At 36.3% G+C, this 24,526-nt stretch overlaps 5 protein-coding genes across 5 annotated transcripts; 4 read left to right on the top strand and 1 right to left on the bottom strand.

The window, feature by feature from the left end:
* The first annotated feature begins 2,095 nt into the window (after positions 1-2,095).
* RDUF2 (zinc finger (C3HC4-type RING finger) family protein) lies at positions 2,096-3,725 on the top strand. The gene has a single exon (XM_021958612.2). It carries the CDS (start codon positions 2,179-2,181, stop codon positions 3,268-3,270), a length of 1,092 nt encoding a protein of 363 aa, XP_021814304.1. The 5' UTR covers positions 2,096-2,178; the 3' UTR covers positions 3,271-3,725.
* Positions 3,726-7,063: 3,338 nt separating this feature from the next.
* On the top strand, positions 7,064-10,804 carry LOC110757086 (E3 ubiquitin-protein ligase SDIR1). The gene is made up of 9 exons (XM_021958622.1): positions 7,064-7,232; positions 7,890-8,090; positions 8,244-8,298; positions 8,388-8,440; positions 8,556-8,784; positions 8,969-9,086; positions 9,270-9,318; positions 9,850-9,978; positions 10,360-10,804. Exons 2-9 carry the CDS (start codon positions 8,013-8,015, stop codon positions 10,483-10,485), a joined length of 837 nt encoding a protein of 278 aa, XP_021814314.1. The 5' UTR covers positions 7,064-7,232; positions 7,890-8,012; the 3' UTR covers positions 10,486-10,804.
* A 54-nt stretch (positions 10,805-10,858) lies between these two features.
* On the top strand, positions 10,859-13,188 carry ZIP2 (ZRT/IRT-like protein 2). The gene is made up of 2 exons (XM_021958613.2): positions 10,859-11,818; positions 12,668-13,188. Exons 1-2 carry the CDS (start codon positions 11,191-11,193, stop codon positions 13,057-13,059), a joined length of 1,020 nt encoding a protein of 339 aa, XP_021814305.1. The 5' UTR covers positions 10,859-11,190; the 3' UTR covers positions 13,060-13,188.
* Positions 13,189-15,807: 2,619 nt separating this feature from the next.
* LAC2 (laccase 2) lies at positions 15,808-18,536 on the top strand. Its single transcript, XM_021958587.2, has 6 exons — positions 15,808-16,000; positions 16,088-16,239; positions 16,345-16,589; positions 16,726-16,854; positions 16,955-17,932; positions 18,170-18,536. The coding sequence occupies exons 1-6, from the start codon at positions 15,872-15,874 to the stop codon at positions 18,298-18,300; spliced, it is 1,764 nt and encodes a 587-aa protein (XP_021814279.2). The 5' UTR covers positions 15,808-15,871; the 3' UTR covers positions 18,301-18,536.
* A 2,529-nt stretch (positions 18,537-21,065) lies between these two features.
* LOC110757090 (small polypeptide DEVIL 18) lies at positions 21,066-21,818 on the bottom strand. Its single transcript, XM_021958625.2, has one exon. It carries the CDS (start codon positions 21,649-21,651, stop codon positions 21,337-21,339), a length of 315 nt encoding a protein of 104 aa, XP_021814317.1. The 5' UTR covers positions 21,652-21,818; the 3' UTR covers positions 21,066-21,336.
* Between the last annotated feature and the right edge of the window lie 2,708 nt (positions 21,819-24,526).

The raw sequence follows: 24,526 nt of genomic DNA, 5'->3' as shown, positions 1-24,526 counted from the left end.
AAATGGTTTATATAATTAAACCTAAAACACAACCCCTGAGGATGGCAAGCTTGAAGCTTTACTCTAAAGTCCAATAAAACCCACACGTTTCTCAAATAAGGGAAAGCAACTAATGAGGTGCTTTCATTTTCTGATTATGCAGGAATTAGTTTCGAAGAGGTGCTGGGCTTAATGATTATGCGGCAATCATTTTCTGATTATGCGGGAATCAATACCAACAACACTTTTAACAAAAAGTTTACCAAACGCTAAACTGCTTTCTCTCACAACGATTATTTTTACAGCATAGCAATGCCAAACTGGCCCTAAGTGGTTTTACTTTATTTTATTGAGAAGTACATAGGAGATGTTTCTTCCCAAAATCACCTAAAATGATTCACATGGGACATGAAATTCAAATTTTGGACTTCTCTCAACAATAGAAATATAAATATCACTAAACGTATTTTAAATAAAGGAAAAATTGCCTTCATAACTTTTTGTTGTTGTCAAAATTAGGAAGAAAAAAGAGAAATTTTCTCACACATGCATATTCTGAGATTGCGCAAATCTACAAACCACAGAAAAAAAAAATCATAAGAAAAAATAGTTTGATATCATGAGACTATTTTTCTAAATTTATTATGAGTTTTATAATATTATTTGACGAATATATTGTCCCATCTAAAAAAGATCGCTTTCTCTATAAAAAAAAAAAAAAACTAAATAAACTTTTTGATATGAAACACATTTATATCGCTTTATTTGAATTGAGTCAAAACAGTAGAGAATACATACAGTTGGATTTGACCCCAAAAAAAAAACATACAGTTGGATGGGAATGGAACTCAGCACCTAATTAATTAAGCCAACACCACAAAATAATATAAATTTAAAAAATAAAAAAAATAAAGAGGGAAATGGGGCCCAATTTGATGGAGGCCATTCCAATTTCCATGCATTTACAGGTGTGGTCTTTGTAGACGAGTGAAGCCAAGCAAGCCGAGCCAAGCCAAATTTACAGGACGCGCCTTTGCCTCTGCCTTTGCGTTGTTGTTGTTAGGAATCTTCTTGCCGAAACCGGCGACCGATTTTAAATTTCAAACTCGGCGTCCCTTCTCATTTCAAGTCAACGTCTCACACCTACGCGCCATCCATTCCCCCTAATTTCTCACACTTTTATATTTCTTTCCCTTATCAATTAATCACATGTCCAAATTTATAATTTACCCACTTGAGCCTTTGAGTGACTCATCTCTTGGTGGACTCTTTTTGTAGCTTCCTCGAAATTCCTTAATCTAAAATTATTTTAAAGTACTCTGATTTTTCCCAAAACATGATATATTTTTTATTATTCATGTTCGTAATTTACTAATTTGAAATCTTTTTCTCTTGGAAAAATGATAACACTATTTTTTATTTTATAAATTCAAGCGATATTGGCGGATGATGAATTCAAACATAGAATCTCATGAACACAGCTGACTGAAATCACTTGAGCTACAAGTTCTTTACAATAAACACAATGTTTAAATAACAACATTAAAAGATAAAACAAATAAAGTAGAATAACGATTTTAGAAAGCCAATAACAAAACTATAAATTCTTCTTTATCACTATATTATAAACTATCTAAATTCTTTGACTACATAAGAAGAGAAGAAATTGGTATATTTTTGCTCATCATTTTAACCCAAGGTGTACCCTCACCACCTTTCTCAATACTTGACACATGTCCCTTGGCATAACCACAGTTAACTATTTACTTTGTATTTATGCAACTATAGTTATATCAATAGACACGTGGCAAATATTGAGAAGATGATGAAGGTAAACCTTGAGTTAAAGTGGTGAGCAAAAATGCTCCCAAAAAGAAATACCCTTTTGCATCTTGGATTTATCATTCTTATCTAAAATATAAAGGTGGGAAAAATTCCCAAAAAATCATTTAGGATGGTGGAGCAGCTTGTGTTTACTGACAATTATTGTCCTAATACTTTCTCTAATCAGAGTGCTCAGTGAAACTCCGCGTGAAATTACGCGCCAGGTAATAAGAACCCTATTTCGTCCTTTTTCCCCTCCCACGCGTGCCTCCATAAAAGCCTTCTTCTTCGCCCTCCGCTTTTCATTTCTCCTCATTCTCCCTTCTCTCTCTAAAACTCTCCTTCTCTCTTAACCCTTCAGATCTCTGAACCTCTATGGCCACGTCATCGCCGTCGCCGACGACGTCGTATTGGTGCTACAGATGCACTCGCTTCGTCCGTGTCTGGGTCCAGGACTCTACCCTCTCATGCCCCCACTGCGAAACCGGTTTTCTAGAAGAGATCGAAACGACGCCGCAACCACAGCCACCGCCGATCCATCACCACCATCGATTCCCGTCCACCCACGTCCACGATCAAAACCCGGCTCCGACTTCCCGCCGAGTCCGTCGAGCCACCGTAGACCGGTCCTCCCCCTTCAACCCGGTTATTGTCCTACGTGGCGGGGCCGAGTCAAATACTGAGTCCAACTCGTTCGAGCTTTATTATGACGACGCTGCCGGGTCGGGGCTCCAGCCCCTCCCGCCCACCATGTCGGAGATCTTAATGGGCTCGGGCTTCGACCGGTTGCTCGACCAGCTCTCCCAGATTGAAATCACCGGGCTGGGCCGACCCGAAAATCCGCCCGCGTCTAAATCAGCCGTGGACTCTATGCCCGTTGTTCAAATCGGCGAAACACACGTCGGGTCGGATGCGCACTGCGCGGTCTGCAAGGAAGCATTCGAACTCGGGTCGGAGGCCCGAGAAATGCCGTGCAAGCACATATACCACTCGGATTGCATCCTCCCCTGGCTTGCTATGCGAAACTCGTGCCCTGTTTGCCGGCACGAGCTGCCCGCCGACCGAAATGACCGAAATTCGGATCCGGGTCTCGACGAAGAGACCATGGGGCTGACCATCTGGAGATTACCCGGCGGTGGGTTCGCTGTGGGGAGATTCTCGGGCGGCAGACGACCCGGAGAGAGGGAATTGCCGGTTGTGTACACGGAAATGGATGGCCCATTCAACGGGAACGGGGCTCCGAGAAGGGTACTATGGTCATCGAGAAGTAGAGGAAGTGAGAGTCATGGGATTCGCAGGGCTTTCCGTAATCTGGCGTCGTTTTGGGGTCGGTTTAGGTCCAATTCGTCTTCTTCGAGGTCCGGGTCCGAATCCGGGTCGGTTTTCAGCAGAAGTCAGAGTCACTCAAGTTCGGTGTTTGGCCGGTTCGTCCAGAGGCGTAGCAGGGCTTGGGTGTTGGATGATTAAAAAGGCCGCAAATTTTGTTTCTTTTTGGGGTTTTATTTATTTATTTTTATATTCATCACTGTATATACTTTTATAGCGTTGGAGTTTCGAAGAATTTCAAGGTTGCCGGATTTGGGTTCTGTGTTCATGAAAAGAGCAACTGAGCTGAGAACTAGCAGGCCTCTGTTTTAAAGCAAAATTTGCTCAAAAGGTAGCATTTTACAGCAAATTCGAAATGTAGTTCTTAAAACTTAATTACAGCAACTTCTTCTGTTGCTCATTTCAGTTTAATTAGTAGATTTTCTTTACACTTAAGTTCGAATTCCCGTCCCGATAAGTTAGAAAAGAAGTTAGATTTTATTTATGAAGTGAGTGACAGCAGAAGTGTCAACTCATAGTTCTGCCTATGTAGCTTGAGAATGTGACCGTGAATGAATGAATGTTTTGTTTGGCCTTTGTGGCTGGAAAGCACCAAATTTTGGCTATCTCTTCTCTCAAATAATTGAAGTTTACAGTGTTTATATCCCGTGAGTTGGGTTGTCATGGGTCATCTCACTTATAGCAAAAAAAAGGATTCATTATTCATCAGAATTATTCCTGAGGCCTAGCTGGCTGATTGGCACCAACAACCTGCCCACTGAGTTTGTTTGTAGGAGGAGCGGGAGCCCTTCCATTATTTATCAGGAAAATTCTTGGTGATGACATTATGAACAACAAATCTTCATCTTCATTTAAACACATGTGATAATAATTCAAATTGTTTATTTTTAAAATTATCATTTAATTTGGAGTTATGGATTTTCAGTTTATTGGGGTAGTATGGGATCTGTAGTGGGCGAACAAATCACATATCATTTCTATAAAAAAATAAAAATCAATCGAATTGGAGATCCTTTAGTCATCTATATGTGCCAATTAAATGGACATTTCATCATGAGGATCTTAATTGTTATCAAAATTGTTATATATATATATATATATATATATATATGAATTACTAAATGATCTTCAATTTTTTTGATTTTTTTATTCTTTTGCAAACATGATATTTAAATGATGATTTTGAAAATGAACGGTTTCATTTATGACGTGTATGGTGAAGATTCGTTAATCACAACATAATGGATAATGAGGTGCACCGAAAGTTTGCATTTAAGTATTGTCCTACATATAATTAGAAAAATTATTGAATATAAAGAACGTGTAGTTACAGTGAGTATAGAGATATTTCACTAGGATTATTACTGTTACGCGGTCGTATAATCCAATTAAAATATGACGCATAATTAATTTTTATTTCTTAAACACGCGTTTCTTATATAATTAGACACCACTGCCAGTCAGAAGGAACATAAAAATTTCTTTTGCTTCATGTGCTTGTTTCATGATCAGTTATGTTATCAATTATTGCGAAAATGACGTACATAGGGGAGGCTACTGGATTTCCCTATTAGCAGATAAACTTGGTCATATAATTGTTTCTTTATATACATTCAGATTGCCAGGAAGGGCAATAGAATATTAGAACAAAGGGAGCACGCAGATTTTATTTGCTCCTTGATTTGAAGTGATTACTGAATCAAAGTTAAAATAAATGTCCAAGTGAAGCGACTCTACAATATACCCTTGTAGACTATATATAGATGCTCGCTTTGGTTTTTGGCTTTTGGCTTTTGACTTTTGGCTTTTTGCTGCAAGGAAAGTCCAGCCAACTCATATCTAGCTTGCGCACATATGTATATATAGATATTAAAACAAATATTGTTGAGCTTTTTTGTGTTTGGCTGGACAGAAATTGCTAGTCGTTTCTTTTCTGCCAAGCAATTGGAAAGGAATATTCCCCATGGGATATTTTTTGCCTCTGCCCATCACAAAAAAATAAAAAATAAAAAAATAAAAAATAAATATGGCTAGTTCAAGGAGGTCAGATCGTGGAAGCCCGAGTTCACTGAGGGGTTGAAATTAGGCCCAGTTCTCTTTCACTTTTGGTCCAGTTTGGCTGCTTGTACTTCTGTGCTTCGTGGACAGTTTGACTTTTAGATGAGGTCATATTTCTTCATTTTTAGATTAAATTGGTTAATTTTTAGATCAAATTGATTAACATGATTCAACTGCTAAGAGAAAGGACCTCACATAAGGGCCATAACACATTAAATTTAAACCAGAATTTTGTGCAAGATGGCTGTTTTTTTAATTTAGATAAGATTTTATCTGTGCATGATGGAGAACAAATGCAAATTGATATTATCGAAAATGTATCAATAATTTGTCAATATATTTTGTTGGCGATAATAATGTCGATGTTATATCTAAAATATGAGATTATAAAAAATGTTTCGTATGTAGGTATGTAAAAAAATAGGGATAAGTTATTGATACATTTTCGATATAAAAATGTAAGTTTTAAAAAAAATCCTTAGATAGAAAAGTGCTGAGATTATTTTGCATTATATGTACTCTTATATATGATATGAAAAAATGTAGCAATGATCCCTCAAGTAAGCCCCGACTTTACTTTTAGTCCCTTAGCTCCAATAATTATTATGATGGTGCTTCAACTATGCCTTGACTTTCAGAACTTGTCATTTCCGTTAGCCATGTCAACTTTTCCGTGAAAAATATGGCTATATTTGTCTTTTCATGTGCTGGATCCTTAGTAAGCACAACCCATCCTCAACAACCAACTCTCTCTCCTCCAGCCACCCTTTATCGACCTAACTCCACAGATACACCTCCGACCCAAACCTACTCCGACCTCGACCCACTCTCTCATTCTCTCTGTTTGTCAATCCCCTCCTCCTCCCAACCCTTTTCATCGATTGGTCTTCCTCTCAATCAATTGAACAATCTAAACAAAACCCGAAAGGATCATGAGAGAGAGAGAGAGAGAGAGAGAGAGAGAGAGAGAGAGAGAGAGAGAGAGTTGTCGTTAGGTTTGGGTAGAATGAGGCGGTGACCAGGTAAAAGTCTTATTTGTCCTTAAAATTTGATATGCATTTCCCAATTTGCCTTTAATTTTGACATAAAATTTAACAAAATTAACGGAAGGATGAGTTGTGCAACGTTATATCTAATGAAGGATGACCATAACAATTTTTGGGGTTAAGGGACAAAAAGTAAAGTGGGGTCTTATTTGAAGGACCATTGCTACAATTTTGCCTATATGATAAGTCCAACTATCAATTGAATTTTTAGAATCTAAATTAATATTTTTTGGGATTAATTGGCTGATTGATTATCTATCTATATATATAAAGCAAAAGGTAGAGAATGGTAAAACATTCAAAATACCAAAAAATGTCATTTGTTAATGCAAACATTAGGATTTGAAATTATTAATTAAATGAGGATAATATGGTAAATTCACACTTTTTCATATTTAAAATTAAAAAAAAAAAAAACAGATAATGAATCCTATTTTTATGGAACACAACTACCCATTATCTATTTTAATTCTAAAATAAAATAAAATATTTTTTAAAAAAAATCTCTTGCAAGTGCAGAAGCGCGTGCAAAGAGGCTAGTCAATTTGTAGTAGTTCAGTTATTATTATTTTTTAATCCAAATTTCAATGAAGTTATCTTTCTTTGATTAAAAATAGAAAAAGAAATTCCAAATTTTATTTTTATCTTTCACTTCACTGGTGTGACGTGGCAGATTCGGAATAAGGAGCCCAAATCCTACGGCGTTGGCGCAACCTTGCATGCCTAGGAAGTCGTGGCAGCGGTTGGATCAAAAGCAAGCGGACGTGGCAGCCTCTAGAGCCTTCTCTAAATTAATAAATTAGTATTATTTTCACCAATATATACATTCCCTTTCAAAAAAAGAAGAAAAAGAAAAAGAAAGAAGGAAGCAGAACTAACTGTTCAAACAGGAAGAGCGTTGCTCAATCTCTTTCGTTCCCTCCACTTCTCCAATCTCCGCTTCCACTTTATCTCCCGCAACAAGATCTCTCTACCTGCTCTGTGTTTTGCTTCACATCTGTAAGTCCTTTTCCTTCTCATTCTGTTTGTTTCCGAGAAAATCTGATGGCAATTTTACTATTTGCTGCACTTGTCGTACAATCGCAGTCTCTTTGCTTCTTCCACCAAATCTAAGGTTAAGCATTTCATTTTTCATCTTTGCATAAGTTGTCATTAATTTATATAATTTGTTAGATCTGTGTTTATGTTCATCATTTACATGTATAATGATGGAGTGTGCATGGGCGAATTAGCTAGCAATATGAAATGGGGAATGGAGTAAATGTAGGAAATTATCAAATGAATTGTACCTTTTACATTGTGAATCACAATATAAGCTGAAAAACAATAGTGGAATTGACAGCTTAATCAGAGAGATTTTAACCTTGCATTCAGAATAAGGGAATCTCTCTGAATTTTGTGGTAGAAATGGGGTTGGATCTCTTAAGTTTGCTACACTAATTTTAGGGGTGAAATGTTAACCATTTGGTTGTGTAAAATAGGATATGAGAAATTTTATGGTAAAATTTTCCAGGTGGGAAACTTTTTAAAGATACTTGTTAGAGGAAAATATGATTTGTTGTGGAAAGTTTTTATGAGGCATGTCAGCTTTTCCACTGCTTCACAATTGAATTTTGTTTGTGTAGTAGTAACTGATGTACTTTGGAACTTTTGCAGCTGTTGCAGGTTTGGGAGATATATAAACTGTTACACTCGAATACTCGAGTACTTCACCATACTTATCCCTTTATTAATTTCTTGACAAGGGGAATTCTTTGAAATCTTTTGCAAGTTGCAACTATGAGTTTTGTTTTCCGAGGGGCTAGAGCAGATATTGAAAGTGGCTTTCCAGGATTTATTCCTGAACGACCAGCAATGGTATGTTCATTTACATACATTTACATGTGGAAGTATGCATGCTAGGTTGTATACGTATCTATATGCATTCTGGTCATTTGTAACTCGTACATGTCTTGATGAGTTTATCATGCCATTCTGCTGACTGCTGACACTTTTTCCTTTTTGTATCAGCGTATTCATGCTTCTCGACCAGTAAGCACGAATTCTCTGGCTTTTCTTGTCACGGGTAATGCATTTGTTTCTGTATTTTTTGTTCATTGCATGCCTTGTACTAGACCACATTTTTAATCCATAAGTTGCCTGTTTGCTTAACAGTTATCTTGCTATTCATGCTTTTAAACTCTCACCAGATGTCACCGAATTTTCTGGTATGTTTTCACTGAGCGTCCAATCTAAGCATGCTAGTGATTCACTTAGAAACTTTGGAGAATAGAACTTATATAACAATTAGAAGGAGGTAATCCTCTGTATCTGTGTATGCAGCTCTGGCTAGTTGTGGGTGTCTTTTTGATGGCCACAACCCTGAGGATGTTTGCAACTTGTCAGCAACTTCAAGCACAGGCTAGAGCACATGCTGCAGCTGCCAGTGGCTTGCTTAATCATACGGAACTGCGACTGCACATGCCACCTTCAATAGCTTTTGCAACCAGAGGACGATTACAAGGACTAAGACTCCAGTTGGCACTACTTGACCGGGAGTTTGATGATCTAGGTACTGTCTTTTTGTCTGAATTGTACTTCTTGGATAAGTTTTGTCATCAGAGTGGCTCCCTCTTTGAAGTTAAAGGTGCATTCAAAGATGTCCAAAGCAAGTCTAGATCTCTGGTTTCTAGTTTAGTTGGATTTCGATCATGTGTGTATTGGCAAGATGAATTGTTCTGTACATTCAATTGCAGATTATGATACTTTGAGGGCTCTGGACTCTGATAATGCCTCTACAGCAACTTCAATGAGCGAGGAGGAGATTAATGCCTTACCTGTCCACAAGCACAAAGTCACTGACCCAGAGATCCTGTAAGATGGGAAAAAACTTGCATCACTTCTTGCATGATGTCACTTGTGAGAATTTTTTTTTAATATATCTGCGACTCTTTCAATATATCCATATATAACAAATAGCAGGTTTCTTTTCTTTTTATTCGGATTTAACTTCACCAAATGTGACATTATTTGATAAGATGTCTTTTCTGTTCATAGGGATGATTCATCACTGCAACAGGCATCATCATCTTCAGCCCCAATGGAGGTATTCTCTTGAACCCTTAGTTTGCTTGCCTATTTAATAAGAATTTGCCTGGCGGTTGTTACTTTTTCTTGATTAAAACACAGCTTGTCACTTAACTGTATTACATTGTAAATATATATTTGTGAGCTGTGTTCTGTTTCCAATGAGACTAGGGAAAGGTACAATCAACTTTGAAATCTCATGAGAAGCTTATTAGCACATTTCATTTATTGGTTCTCAGTACACAGTTTTGTTCAGCCATGCGGCAGATGGAATTTGGCCCTGACCTGTTACCTTCTCATCCTTCTTTCAAGCTTTTGGTAATCTGTGGGTGGTAGCTTGGATTGCTGAGTCTGTTTACTTTTCGCATAATTTTCTAACAGTTGGTTGCATGACAAACCCATACCCACATATACATAGTAGTGTATCACATCTCTCTATGTGTCTCTTTGTGGCTTTTCTTTTTCTCTTCCCAAATGCACAGTGCACATTGTCGTCGTTATGCGTACTTTCTGTGGATAGCTTTCAATTTCTTGATTCCATTTTTTCTAGCTGAAAAAGCAAGACTCTAAAAGGGTGGATGGAGGCATGAAGGATCCAGAAGATGAGCTGACATGCAGCATTTGCTTGGAGCAAGTTAATGGAGGGGACCTAGTGCGTAGCTTGCCATGTTTGCATCAGGTACACCCTCTGCCTTCAGTCTTGATATGTGGGTTATTATCATTAGCAGTACATAATGCGATTAGTAAGATTCATTAAATTGCAATCGTTTTCTTGTGCACACTTTCCTCCATGCTCCCTCTTTATTTTAAAAATTCTCACCAAGTGTTGTCAATACTGGTTTCCTGACGTGGTGTCCAACCAAAAAATAAATAAATGAAAAAAGAAAAGAAAGTTGTGGTCATTCTTAATTGCTTATATCTGAGGTTTGAAACTTTGAACTACTCACTATGCTGCGAGTAGTAAAATTTGGAATTTTCCTTTCTAATAATCCAGGCTGTGTGTTGGCCGTTATTTTTGGTTTGTACATTCAAATGCCAAGAGTATCATTTTCTTTTGCAGTTCCATGCCAACTGCATAGATCCATGGCTCCGGCAGCAAGGCACATGCCCTGTGTGCAAATTTAGAGCTGGATCAAGATGGCCGGAGAGCAGGGAGAGCGAATCCGACGGTTCGGACATGGTATAACGAGCCCTCTTGTTACACAACCTGTATACGCAACGTAGTAGTACATACACGCAATGTAGTACAAATACGCAATAAAGCACATATGCTTTTGCAATTTGCAAATAAGGGGATCTTCTGCATCACTTGTATATAACCACAAGGTTTGGGTTCAGGATTATAGAATTATATGTCGCTCAATGATATATGTGTGGGGCTTAGCTCAGTATCTATCATGTCGATATGTCATGCGTAATATTCGTGCGATCTCGACTATGAGAGATGTGACTTTCCATATTATAAAAGAAATAAAGTCTATAGAGATGCAACATATTATTTTGAAGTTTATGCTATTGAATATTGTTTGATTTTGCATCTAACATCACTGAATATATCATGATTTGATGAGTCACATAAAAAAGTACTTGCCATCTTATTTTAGCCGGACCAAATAGAATATTGGTATATAGCTAAGCTAAGCATAGGGGAACAAACAAGCTTCTTGTGGAACTTGTGTAGTACATCAATGCTATACGATCTTCGAAAGTCAAACTTGTACTGCAAAGAGAGAATTAATGCGAGCCAATATATGGCCAGTCAGCTTCTGTTTAATTATTGTTGTTTAACCATTAAACAAGAAGGTTTAAATGTATAAGCAATCAAAACCATTAGATAAATAACTTAGCACACAAGCCATTGGGTTGAGAGGAGCTTCATCAAAATTCATCCATGGCTTCCATCCCTTTCATTAAGACTCTCAACTCAACCTGTGTTTTAGTTTCTTTGCTTCTACTCCTGCAACCGTTTCTAGTCAAGTGTCATGGCGGCGAAGAACACGACAGTGTTAGTGGCACTGAGGACGAACATAAAGTTCTGCATTCGAAAGGCTTGGTTTTGGTGAAAGTATGGTGTTTGATTATTCTACTGGTGAGCACTTTCGCCGGTGGGATCTCCCCCTACTTCTACCGATGGAACGAAAGCTTTCTTCTCTTGGGCACGCAATTTGCTGGTGGGGTTTTTCTTGGTACCTCTTTGATGCATTTCTTGAGTGACTCAGCTGGGACATTTGCTGACCTTACCACCAAAACATACCCTTTTGCATTCATGCTAGCATCGGCTGGGTATCTGCTAACCATGCTCGGCGATTGCATAGTGCTATTCGTGACAAGTTCCAGCGAAAAAGAAGCTAGAGTGGAAGTGGAGGAGGGAAGGACTGATGCAGAGCATGATCATAAGGAGGATGAAGATGGCGTCAGCCCGGTTTTCTTGAAGACATCGTCTTTCGGAGACACCATACTTCTCATCCTCGCCCTTTGTTTTCATTCGGTTTTTGAGGGTATTGCTGTTGGAGTTGCAGGTATAGTTTGAGCTCTCATTAACTCTTATTGATTTCACATTAATGTCATATATATGGTATATAACTCTGCATGCTTTACTTATTCATCTAACTATGGGCAAATTTTCTTTTGCTGGTACATAGAAAATGATTAATTAATTTGAACCTTGTAGTTCGCGCGTCTTCTCAATTAAGTCCCTATAGTTTTAGTTAGGTCGCTATAGTTGAGGTTAGTTTATAACTTCGTCAGATTGTTAGATGGTGCCTCAAATCAGCTCTCACAAGTAATAATTTTGTCTAACAAGTTGACAAATGAAGTAAAAATGATTCTATCTCACAATACAATATTTCAAATATTGATTTGCTATAAAGATTATGTTAGGGACAATCACCCTAAAAGTTATGCTACGGTCAGTCGCTTACGCATGCATAAGAGATTTCTGATTGTTGGTGCATGTGAAGCCAACAATAGATAAATAGTCGAATTTCGCCCATGCTTTTTCCATAGATTATCAAAATTGTAAACTAAGGACTTGATTGAAGAATTGGACGTATATGAACCAGATTGAAGAAAAAAAAAACTCGCTAACTATATATAGAGTCCAAATTGGTCATCTTTCCTATGTGTGTTAATATGTATGTATAGGTATGTAAATCTGATTCTTCAAATAAATCTATGCAATTTGAGGCGACGAATCATTTGAATGCATATAAATTTGCTAAAAGACACACATTCAAAGTTTAGAGTATAATATTGATTAACTTGGCAAGATCTAAACCCTAAACTTTAAGTTCCACAATCCGACTCTAGGAATTCGAACACCCGTTTACGTATACGTATGCATTTAACTATATGTATATATATTGCAGATACAAAGGGAGATGCATGGAGGAATCTGTGGACGATATCATTGCACAAGATTTTTGCAGCCATTGCTATGGGGATTGCATTACTGAGAATGCTACCTAAGAGGGCATTGCTGGTGACTGCAGCTTACTCTTTCGCTTTTGCTGTTTCTAGCCCCATTGGAGTAGGCATAGGAATTGCCATTGATGCCACAACTCAAGGACGTGTAGCTGATTGGATTTATGCCATTTCCATGGGGCTTGCTTGTGGGGTTTTCATCTATGTTGCAATCAACCATCTCATTGCCAAAGGCTTCAAGCCACAAGCCAAATCTTACTTTGACACTCCAGCTTTCAGGTTTCTTGCTGTGCTTCTTGGGGTGGGAGTGATAGCAGTTGTTATGATCTGGGATTAATTAATGAGCTAATTAAAATTACCAGAAATGGATTTCAATAATTTGCGTTGTGTTTGTTTAAAACCAAGAATGTTCGAGTGTTTTCTGGAATTGGAATTGGACAATGGTTATCCTGTTTTTCTTTTTCTTTTGGTGCTTTTTCTGCGTGAAAGGTCTATTAAGTAATCAATACCAAATCCACTCCTCTAAATAATGGTCCTAGAAAAGTTTTTGGCTGTGTTATCCTCATTTGTTTTTGGCTTTTTGATCCCTCACTTTATGTTGCACAATAATGAACTTATTGGATAAGCATGCATTTTATTTGATATTGTTTTGTTCATTACAAACCCAACAATTAACATTAATCCCAAATGACCACTTATAGCATTTGTAATGGTTAGGATATCAATGCAATTTTATTGCATGAAATTGAACTAAAATAGTAAAATCTCACTTGCAATGGTGTGATTTAGTTCATTGCAATAAAGGGTGCTATGTGATGAACCCTATATTGAATTGCAATAGGCTAACTATGAGACCCACATGCCAATAAACTGAAGCAATTGAATTGTATCATTGCAAGTAAAATTGCAGTTCAATTCAATAGATACCGAAATAGTATTGAACTATTGAACAACCATTGCGGATGCTCTTAGTTACAATCTCCACTTTGTCAAAGCAAGTTTTGAATCCAAATCTCATAAACGACAGTTCCGAGTTCAGTCACTTATATTACACTTACTCCGCATTCACAACAAGAGTGCAAAATTCAAAATATTCGAATAATGCATGTGGAGTTTGGATTCACATCCTAATTCATAAATTACTACTAAAGCAACAAGTTTAGGACATTAAAGTGAAATTGTTCTTTCTTTAGTTACCATTTGCTTATTATGCGTTTTAAAAACCTGGATTTCTACATTAGATAATTGGGTCGCTGCTTCTTCCACATTCAATGAATTTAATTAAGAGTGAATATGCTTTAAACCTTTTTGGTTTCTTGCTCCCTTCGTTTGGTACACCATAAAAAAACTTGTCACCCTTCATGTGCTAATCATCTTCAACACCGGTTTCTTTGTCCACAATATCATCATTTCACAGACAGGCTGATCTTTCTCTTGCAGGTACAGGTATGTACGTATAACAACTTGGTCTCCACAATTGAAGTATTACTTTCCTTTTCTTTTCCTTTTTTGGGTGATAAAATTATGGGATGGGGACTGAGTGAGTGTTGAACTACAGTTAGGTGTAGTTAATTTTTCTTAATGTTTTGTAGTTTTAGAGTAGATTATAAGGAGTGTAGTTGGTGCATCAACACATAGGGTAGGGTGAAAATACAACAAGTTCTTGTTCAATCCAAACTAGTTTTAAAGTTTAAGCTTGTGCTAATGGGGTAAGCACAATTGAAACCAAACCTAATATTCAATTGTTATCATTTCTCTTCTTGCTTGAAAGATTGGTGGTGGATCAAATGTCGTCCTCTTTGGAGTCTTTGGTATTAATTTCTGTTTGGCTGGCAGAGGCCCAACCTCAAGTGAGTCTTGCATAAAATTCATCAACATGATTGAACACAAAAAACATGACTTCAAATGTACTATTTCTCTCTTTTGTTTTTCGGTTCAGAAAATATATTAATATTTCTTTGATAGATAATATCTCTTGGGTTGGGCCACCAAAGTCTAACGGACCGTTGGAATTGTGTGGAAATTGGTAATATTTCCAAATTTACCAAAAGTTCAACCATTTCATAAAACCATAATTAATCATAAAGAGACTATTTTTGTCACATGAAATTAGAATGGCAAATATTGTCGGTGTTCATGATGGCAAGATATTGGTGGTGTATTGTCGTGCACAAGACAAAATCATAGCTCATGGTGCAAGCTTAATGGCGTTTCATTTGTCATGTTGCTTTGAGTTAGCTAGGGCTTATGGATTATGTACGTAGAGTTGGAGGTAGGGACAGAGTTAGAAAATTTTTTCTAGAGTGATCAAGAAGTCCAAATATCTTAATTCGGGGGCATTGCATGAATTTTTTGTTTCAAAATTGTATACTAATTCTTAGAAGAGTACATAGAATTACATGTAGATTAGGAGAGACAAGGCCATCTCACACCTACATGTGACTCCACCACTCGAAAGAGACGAAAAAGATATCATATATATATAGATGGTTAAAATTAAGGGTGAAATTGATTCAGTTACCGACTAAAACTCACAGATCTAACAATCAATTGACATCAATCGGTACTGTTAAAATCTGGTATATGTAAATTAATTTTTAAATATAATTTTGCATGTAACGGTATATTCAAATGTACTATAACTAAGGGTTTTTGTGAGGTTCATAAGATAAACTACATGGCTACTTGTCATATAAGCAATATCTAAATTGTGGAAAATGAGGTGAATGATTAAATAAGGCCTTAGATATTTAATTTAACATACCCCACTTGTAACAACACAATTAGTGGCTTTTTGAACGAGATCAAACGGGCTTTTGTGAAAAGATATAAAAAGAATCCGTTGGATTCGTTGGCTTCTGTTGAGGATAATGATCGATGGACAAAATCTGGTAAATAAGAACAAAAATTAAGAGACCAGCAGCTTGCACCAAATTGACAGATAGAAATAAATAAATAAATAACTTTACTTCATTGACCAACAAGTTCAGTTGGTAAATTCTCTCTACTCTGTCAAAGCCTCTAACATCCCATTACCTAATTGACCAAACACACTTTTTTTCATCTGTATATAAACAACTCTCACAAGCCTCAGTTCCTCGGACCTTTGCAGAGCTATCTCAAAAGAAACACCAACTTTGAAAAAAAAAATGGCTTTTGCTTTCCCTTTATCACCAACATTTGTAGCTGCTTTTCTTCTTGCTCTGAGCTGCTTTTGGTCCCTTCCTGAGTTTTCTGCTGCTGCAGCAAGTGGTGTTACAAGGCACTACAGATTTGATGTACGCACCATAAATATTTATACTGCCACCATTGAGCTTTTTTTTTATAGCTGAAATTAATTATATCTTTGCGTAATTTTTGTGCAGATAAAGTTGAAAAATGTGACTAGGCTTTGCCAGACAAAGAGCATTGTGGCTGTGAATGGGAAGTTCCCTGGTCCTAGAATTATTGCTAGAGAGGGAGACAGGATTTTGGTTAAGGTGGTCAATCATGTTCAGAACAACATCAGCCTCCATTGGTATGACACAACTTACACATTATCTATATATAAAATTCAGATTTTCTAATTATCTATGCATAATTCTCTGGTTTATTTATTTATTGAAATTTTGATTAAACACAGGCATGGGATCAGACAATTGCAGAGTGGATGGGCAGATGGGCCATCATATATCACACAGTGCCCTATTCAAACTAACCAGAGTTATGTATACAACTTCACCATCATTGGTCAAAGGGGAACTCTCTTCTGGCATGCTCACATCTCATGGCTAAGAGCTACTGTCTATGGACCCCTCATTATCCTCCCTAAACACAATGCTTCCTACCCTTTTCCCAAACCCCACAAAGAAGTTCCCATCATTTTTGGTAACTAAACCCACCAAATTTAATATAATTTCATGTTATGTTGTTCAGAATCTATTTCGTCAAATTCAACAGACAACATAATAACATATGCATGCCACAATTAATTTGCTAACTTGTTGTGACCAATTCATTACAGGTGAGTGGTGGAAGGCTGATCCAGAGGCTGTAATTCGCCAGGCTCTTCAGACTGGAGCAGGTCCTAATGTCTCCGAAGCCTACACAATTAATGGACTTCCAGGGCCATTGTACAATTGTTCCAAAAAGGGTATATATATCTTGGTCATGTGAGCCTTATTGTCTATGGAGCACAAGTCCTGTCTCACTGCAAATGAAGTTCTAATTCTTCTTGTTCTTATGCTTTTCAGACACTTTCAGGCTAAAGGTGAAGCCAGGCAAGACCTACCTCTTGCGTTTGATCAACGCTGCAGTCAATGATGAACTGTTTTTCAGCATAGCAAACCACAGCCTGACAGTAGTGGAAGCAGATGCTCTTTATGTCAAGCCCTTCAAGACTGATATTTTGCTCATCACACCAGGCCAAACCACCAATGTGCTTCTCAGGACAAAGCCGAGCTACCCAAATGCCACTTTCCTCATGCTTGCCAGGCCCTATTTCACAGGCATGGGCACTTTTGACAATTCCACTGTGGCCGGAATCCTTGAATATAAAAACCCTTCAAATCCCTCTGCCTCCACTTCCCTAAAAAACCCTCCTCTTTTAAAGCCAACCCTTCCCCAAATCAATGCCACCTCATTTGTTGCAAATTTTTCAGCAAAATTCAGGAGTTTGGCTAATTCCAAATTCCCAGCCAACGTGCCGAAAACTGTCCGAAAACGCTTCTTCTTCACAGTAGGCCTTGGAACCAACCCATGCCCCAAAAACCAGACATGCCAAGGGCCTAACAACAGCACCAAATTTGCAGCTTCTATTAACAACATTTCCTTTATTCTTCCCACAACAGCCCTCCTTCAATCCCATTTCTTTGGCAAATCCAATGGAGTTTTCACCACAGATTTTCCCACCAATCCTGTCCAACCATTCAACTACACAGGCACTCCATCCAACAACACCAACATCAATGTGAGCAATGGGACAAAAGCGGTGGTGCTCAAGTTTAATACTAGTGTGGAAGTGGTGTTGCAGGGCACTGGCATTTTGGGTGCTGAGAGCCACCCTCTCCATCTTCATGGCTTCAACTTCTTTGTTGTTGGACAAGGTTTTGGAAACTTTAACCCTAACAAAGACCCTGCCAGCTTCAACCTTGTTGATCCTGTTGAAAGGAACACTATTGGCGTGCCCTCTGGGGGTTGGGTGGCTATCCGATTTCTGGCGGACAATCCAGGTAACTGCTGGTTTGTTTGACATAAGCACAATATCAACACATAATAAGAACAAAGCAAATAAATAATGTTAAGGCAGTGATTGGCTCGTACCGGGTACTAATCTATATTTTGTTCGATGCAATCATATATTAACACAATTTTAATAAATATTTACAATACATAAGTATTGTAGATTGGTACTCGATGATACAAACAATATTTTTCCTTTAATGTTTTTGGTATGACTGAAATTGCAGGGGTTTGGCTCATGCACTGCCACTTTGATGTCCATTTGAGTTGGGGACTAAGGATGGCATGGGTAGTCCAGGATGGGAAGCTCCCTAATCAGAAACTGCCTCCTCCACCGTCGGATCTTCCCAAGTGTTGACCGTTGATTCTTTTTTTCGGATACAATAATGAGGCTCCTTATACATTTATCTTTCTGTCTTGTTTTTTTGGTAACTTAAAATTTTTTGTTTTAGTTTGCGCCCTATAGAGTAGCCAAAGGATTGCAACATTGGCACCCTCCCCTGAAAATGGAAGAAAATTGTGGAGATTTTGTGTTAGCCGGAACGTTGATGCTTTTGTCGGAAATAAATAATAATTCAATTTAATATTGATACTTCTTTCGGTGTTGGAAGATGTTTTAAGTTCAAATTCTACATTCCCATTGACTAAAAAAAAATCAAATTTCTCCTTTTTAACACTAACAATAGAAGATCCACTTATACAAACTCAAACTCTTGATCAAATCCATTCCTACACGAGGTATATTTTTTGTTCACGACATTCACCCCTTTTATGAACGCATGATACCCTAACACGTCATAGCCCTCCACGTGGCACATAAAGAAAATGTGGCCTGTTTTGCCTCTCACTGGCTTCATACATGCACTCAATTTAAAAGACTAGCATGTTGTTAGGTGATGTTGCCTACCCAACCATACATTAACTCTTTATCACACCTATTTTGATGTTGCCTACGTCCAGGCTATAACCTCAGCTATAGCTTAGGTGATTTGATTTTTTATAGCCCAAAGTTAATAGGCAGCCTAAGTGACTTGATTTTTTACACCCCACACGAACACACACCTGCACGACGCGACTATATTCTTCAAATATATTCAAATATTTTAACAATACCACTGCGCGGCTATACTTTTAAAATATATTTGAACAATATAGTCGCTCGGCTATACTCTTTAAATATTAATATATTTTAAAAGTATAGCCACACGACTATACTGCACAATGTGGTTTTCTTTTTTGTAATTAAGTAATATCTTACCCTTTTTCTATGGGTAGTGATTTCCCACTCCCCTTTAGTTTTTTAATAGTTTTTATTATAACAAAAAAGGGAGTGTAAGTGGACAAAATAGGAGTAGGAGCATACAATTTCTAACAAATAATGGAGTATAAGTGCACAAAAGAAGAGTGGGAAAATCAGCTCCCTTTTCTATTACTTTAATTAGTAATTATATTTTAATTATTATTTATTTAGGGAATAATTAGTATTTAAATATTTTCATAAATTCATAAATTACTTAATAAATTTTAATTAATTATTTTGTGGACTTTTAATTTTTTTATATATATAAAATTAGTTTGTTTAGTTTAATATTTGCAATTAAGTAATATCTTAGCCTTATTTAATTCTATTAATTATTATTTATGTTTTAATTGTTCTTTATTTAATGAATAATTAGTATTTAAGTATTTTAATTAATTTCATAAATTAACTTGGGCTATAGCCTAGGTGACTTTATTTTTTATAGCCCAAGGTTAATAGGCACCTTAGGTGACTTAATTTTTTATACCCTACACGGGCACCCACACCCTTATCTCACCCATAGAAAATCTCATATATTTTTCTTTAGTTAACTAACCTCACAAGTAGAAAGAAAAACATAAACTAACCCTACGCACGTGACACATACCCCTTTTAAGAAAACATTCATTTCATTCATTCAGAGAAAATCCTTTACCTTGGCTTGAATACCTTCTTTTCATTTTTATTTTCCAGGTTGGCTTGAATGGCTAGATGGACTAAAATGGTTCAATTTTTTTCTTCTTCTTTTGTAGTGGATAAATGCTTTCAATTTTTTTCCTTTAAGGGAGAAGTTTATTGTGTAATTGCAATAATTGACCTTAAAATTCCTACTTCAATTTTTCTATGTTGCTAGATTTACATAGGTTTAATTTTTTTAAAAAAAAATTAGAAATTTGGAACTTCTTGTTATCAATGAAATTAACTTGTACCGTCAAGTTTTCTGTCTTTTAGTAGGTTTGTATGTAAGGTAAATTTAGCCCACCATATTTTAAAATCTTTAGTCCATCCATGGTGGGATATGTTCTTGATCTATATTCTATAGCATGTTTTGCAAATGAAGTGGAATATACACACTCACATAACATTCACATGTTGCCATGCATAAGAAAAACTTATGCACACATGTCACAATATTATTAGCAATAATGTAGAAGCTCTTACTTAGTTTCACTAGAATTTGTGTGTATTTGAGAATCATTCTTCAACTATGATCCACACCCATAGCATGCACGGATTGATTCCCCAAATGATTTCAAATCATCAATCGAGAACACCAATTTTCCATACAAATTTAAAATGAGCTAAACCTCTCATGCATCTCTTCCATTGTCAAATTGAAAACATTGGTCTTTCCATGTTGACAATTGAAAAGTATCAAACTTTTGAGCAAGTTATTAATATATTCCTTTTTTTCAGCAGAGGCATATGGCACAATTAGAATATAGGTAGGCATCGAGATTAGTGTATAAGGAGGATACATGGGAGAGAAGCCACATTCCTAGATTAAATCAAACTAAAGTATGATGTCACTTCTAAGAGAATTTTTACTCGAAATTTCTCATCAAAGCAAAGAGAAGGTGTGGCTTGCATTTCCGAGGCAGATAGAAGAAGTTACCTCTAATGTCTTATTATATTGGCAGCTCCCCCCAACATCCAAAGGGAATCTTTCTCTCCTCAAAACATTAAAAAAATTAAATTAAATATTTAAAATTATGGATGTTGGGTTAGTCATGAGATTTGATTAACTTGAACATTGAATATGCATTTGATATATATGCTAATATCTTCTCACAATGTACATATAAAAGACTTGGTAGCTCATCTCAATTGTAATTACAAATGATAAATATGATTCTCTAATATAAACCAAGATTAAGAAAAGCAAAAAATTAAACTTAAAAAACTAGAGAACTTTTGTGTTATCAGTCTCCTCTTGATCAGATGGGAGAAAATTTGATACATCTTTGAGTCCCATCACACAGGAAGATGATATATATATATTTATATATAAATGAAATAAAAGAGGGGAGATAGCTTAATTTCTAGCACTAACACAATAATGGATTAATTTGGGAAATCCCATCAAGATTATAATTAATCACCATGCTTATGCCAACAAACAAGCATAGCAACACATCTTCTCATGATGTAGAATCTAGCCTTCTGTTCCTTGGCAAGGCTGCTACACTTTCTGCTGATTTTAGAGCTTTTCTGTGACGTACTTCTGGGAAGTGGACACTTGGAATTAGAGGCATTGCTCTTCTGTGAATAGGTCCTCATCAGAAGAGGAGCATTTGAAGACTGGCTTCTTGTTGATGAACTCCTTGTGAATGCAAACTTGGAAGAAGAAGAAGAAGAAGACGAAGTGCCTTCTTGGTGCTTCTTCTGCAGCTTCCATTTCTCATCCATAATAGTATGTAAATTTGCAATGCTCAAATTTGTGAGGTTGATCTTTGATCTCTTCTGGCCTCTGGTAGCTGGCACTTAACTTCTCATCAACTTGTTTGCTTTATAATGTCAATGTGTGTTTCTGAAGAGAGAGAGAGAGAGAGAGAGAGAGAGAGAGAGATGGGAGTATGGCCCTGTGGGTCGGTGGGTACAGTGGGGGTGTTGGTGTTATTATATAGGGAGTGTTTTGTGAGTGCTTACGTATAGTGATGATATTACTGACCACATATGTTATATATATAAGTAGAACTTACTAGAAATTTTATTATTGAGCCCTTAGATTTTCATCCATTATTAAGATTAAGAAGGTTTATTTATTTTTACTAAACCCAAGTAATTAATCAGATTTGCTGCTCTTCTCTAACTTGTTAGTTTTGTGATACAATTAAAGGTGAGCATGTTTTAAATTCGACAACTGACACTCGTTAAATTAACATTTCATCATTACTAGGCAAACAAATTTAGTTTATTTGATTTTGATCATTATGATTAGGTACATTATTATGATTATACTCTAGGTGTAATATATACTGAAATTCTAAAATTAAGATTTATTTTATGTTGTAATATGAAAATTTGATGGGTAAATATTGGACAAGTAATTTTGTTGGTGCAGCATGTGTGCATGATCATTTATTGATGACTGTCAGATGGCTCTATGTCATTGACCAATTGGCTGCTTTCTCCGCAGACTCAAAGTCTTTTTCCCATTGCATATCAATCACCTCCTAATTCTGAAGGAGGAGAAGATCCACTCTTTTTCGTTTTTATTTATTTTGTTTTTTTTAATGTATATTTTTCTTTTGAGACCACCATTATTGTACGGTGATGCAACGTTAAAATATATGGAGATCCACGCAAACCTTGGTCATTGGACAATTCTTACTTCTGTTCTTCATGTGAAAGGTTTGCACCAATTATTTTCCATAACACATACAGTACTCTGCAGATTTTGAAATTTCAAATTTCTTTTCCTTTTGTTTTTTGGTTACCCTGAGAATATCTTTTTGAAAATTTACAGGGCCCATCTGGCTTACTTCCCCACCAGAACCAGAAAATTTTGTATATCACAGCGATAACACTATTTTGTTATTCTCAATCGGTTATGTTCCGCCACACGTGATAATTACATTATATTGAAGAGAAAAAAAACAAACCCCCTCTTACCAATTAGTTTATGTAAGCAATCTTGTGATTAAATGCATGCGCTTAAATTTGTTACTGTTTGACCATGCAATGCATGCTATTCTTCTTCTTTAAATTTCCTCAGCTTTATCTTGGATTCTTTTTCACGACGACTGTGAAAAGGAATTCATTAATTACAAACATCTAGGCCCCTAATTATCTAATTAATCAAAGATACCTTCTATGTAATTGTAAAACATTGTACTAAGATAATCTTAACGGACCTAACTAAATGCTACTATATATATATATATATATATATATATATATATATATATACCAATTGTAGCATGCATATGCAAGTTTAAATAATTATGTACATATGTAAGAGGTTAGGATTCTCATGCACATGCACCCTTTGGATCAACAGTCAGAGAGAGTTTGAAATCTTATGCAGTATTCTATCAAAATTTTCAAGTATGTGGTTTCCGTTAACTATTAAAATAAATGGTGCTGATCCCTGCATGTGCATGATGAAATTGATCTGGTTTATGTTTCCTGTGTGTGTTGGCCAGCCTGCTGCAAGATTAATTGTTACACTCATCTGGAAAATAAATCTGAAACCATTTTATAACTTCTAAAAACGTACGTTTATTGTTATAAGAGGTTTATAGCTCAAATAATTAAGAGCAGTTATTCTTGTACTCGAACTCTTGTGTTCGAATGCGCTCTACTCCAATAGATCGCTTGTATTAAAAAATACAGTTTACAACCCAAATAACCCCCAATATAAGAGAAAAATAAAAGAGGGGGAATCTTATGATTGGGAATGTAATTAGCTAAACAAATTATGTTTGCCTGAAGGTTTGACTAGTCAAAAGGTCTATTCTAAACTTTTTTGGTGCTTGCAGTTCCAGTTTAATTTAATTTGCTGGGAGAAAGAAGACTTAATATACAAAACTCTGAATTAGTCTAGTTTAATTATAAATTAAAATGTGAACATATTAGCAATTAAAGGCTTTTTCTCTCTGGAAAAAGAATAGTATTCCCATGTGACCTTCACAGAAGATTTGAATCATTGTTAGAGGAATATTGACCACAAAGCAGAATCAACTTCAGCTTAATAAAATTAGTAAAAGTACACATTAACGCAAACCAGTCCTTCAAAGAAATGGGTAAATAAACAGGTGCACGTGCTTTAGACACAGGCGGTGCCTTGTATGGTCATCTTGTGGTGTGGGCTCTTATTTAGATACTAATGTTTATAAACGTCCCCATTTTAGAGTTGAATTTTAGTATTCAATAGTTTTTCTTTTTAAAATCATTTGGGGAGAGATGGGTTCGGACTTAGGATATCTTATACTATTGAGAAGAGAAGTGCGTCACTAAATTAAGAGCTAGTTGATCAGAATTGAATAGTCTGAGTGGATATTGACACGGTCGTTAAATCAAAATTCAAATACCATATTTATCATCTCACATGTCTTGAATTTAGATTAATAAATCAAGTCATTTAGTTGCATGGGTATGATTATATCTAGGTAGTTAAATCAAAATTCAAATACCATGATGATCATGTCTTGAATTTAGATCAATGAATCAAGTTATTTAGTTGCATGGATATGGGTATGATTATATCTAAGTAATAGGGTTTAACCACTGGATCTAGGGAATTAATGACAAAACTGAATTGGTCAATCGAACCAAAGTT

This window comes from Prunus avium, chromosome 6 (assembly GCF_965620075.1).
Source record: "Prunus avium chromosome 6, drPruAviu1.hap1.1, whole genome shotgun sequence".
NCBI classification, from domain to species: domain Eukaryota; kingdom Viridiplantae; phylum Streptophyta; class Magnoliopsida; order Rosales; family Rosaceae; genus Prunus; species Prunus avium.
This window is presented reverse-complemented; position numbering and strand designations above follow the sequence as displayed.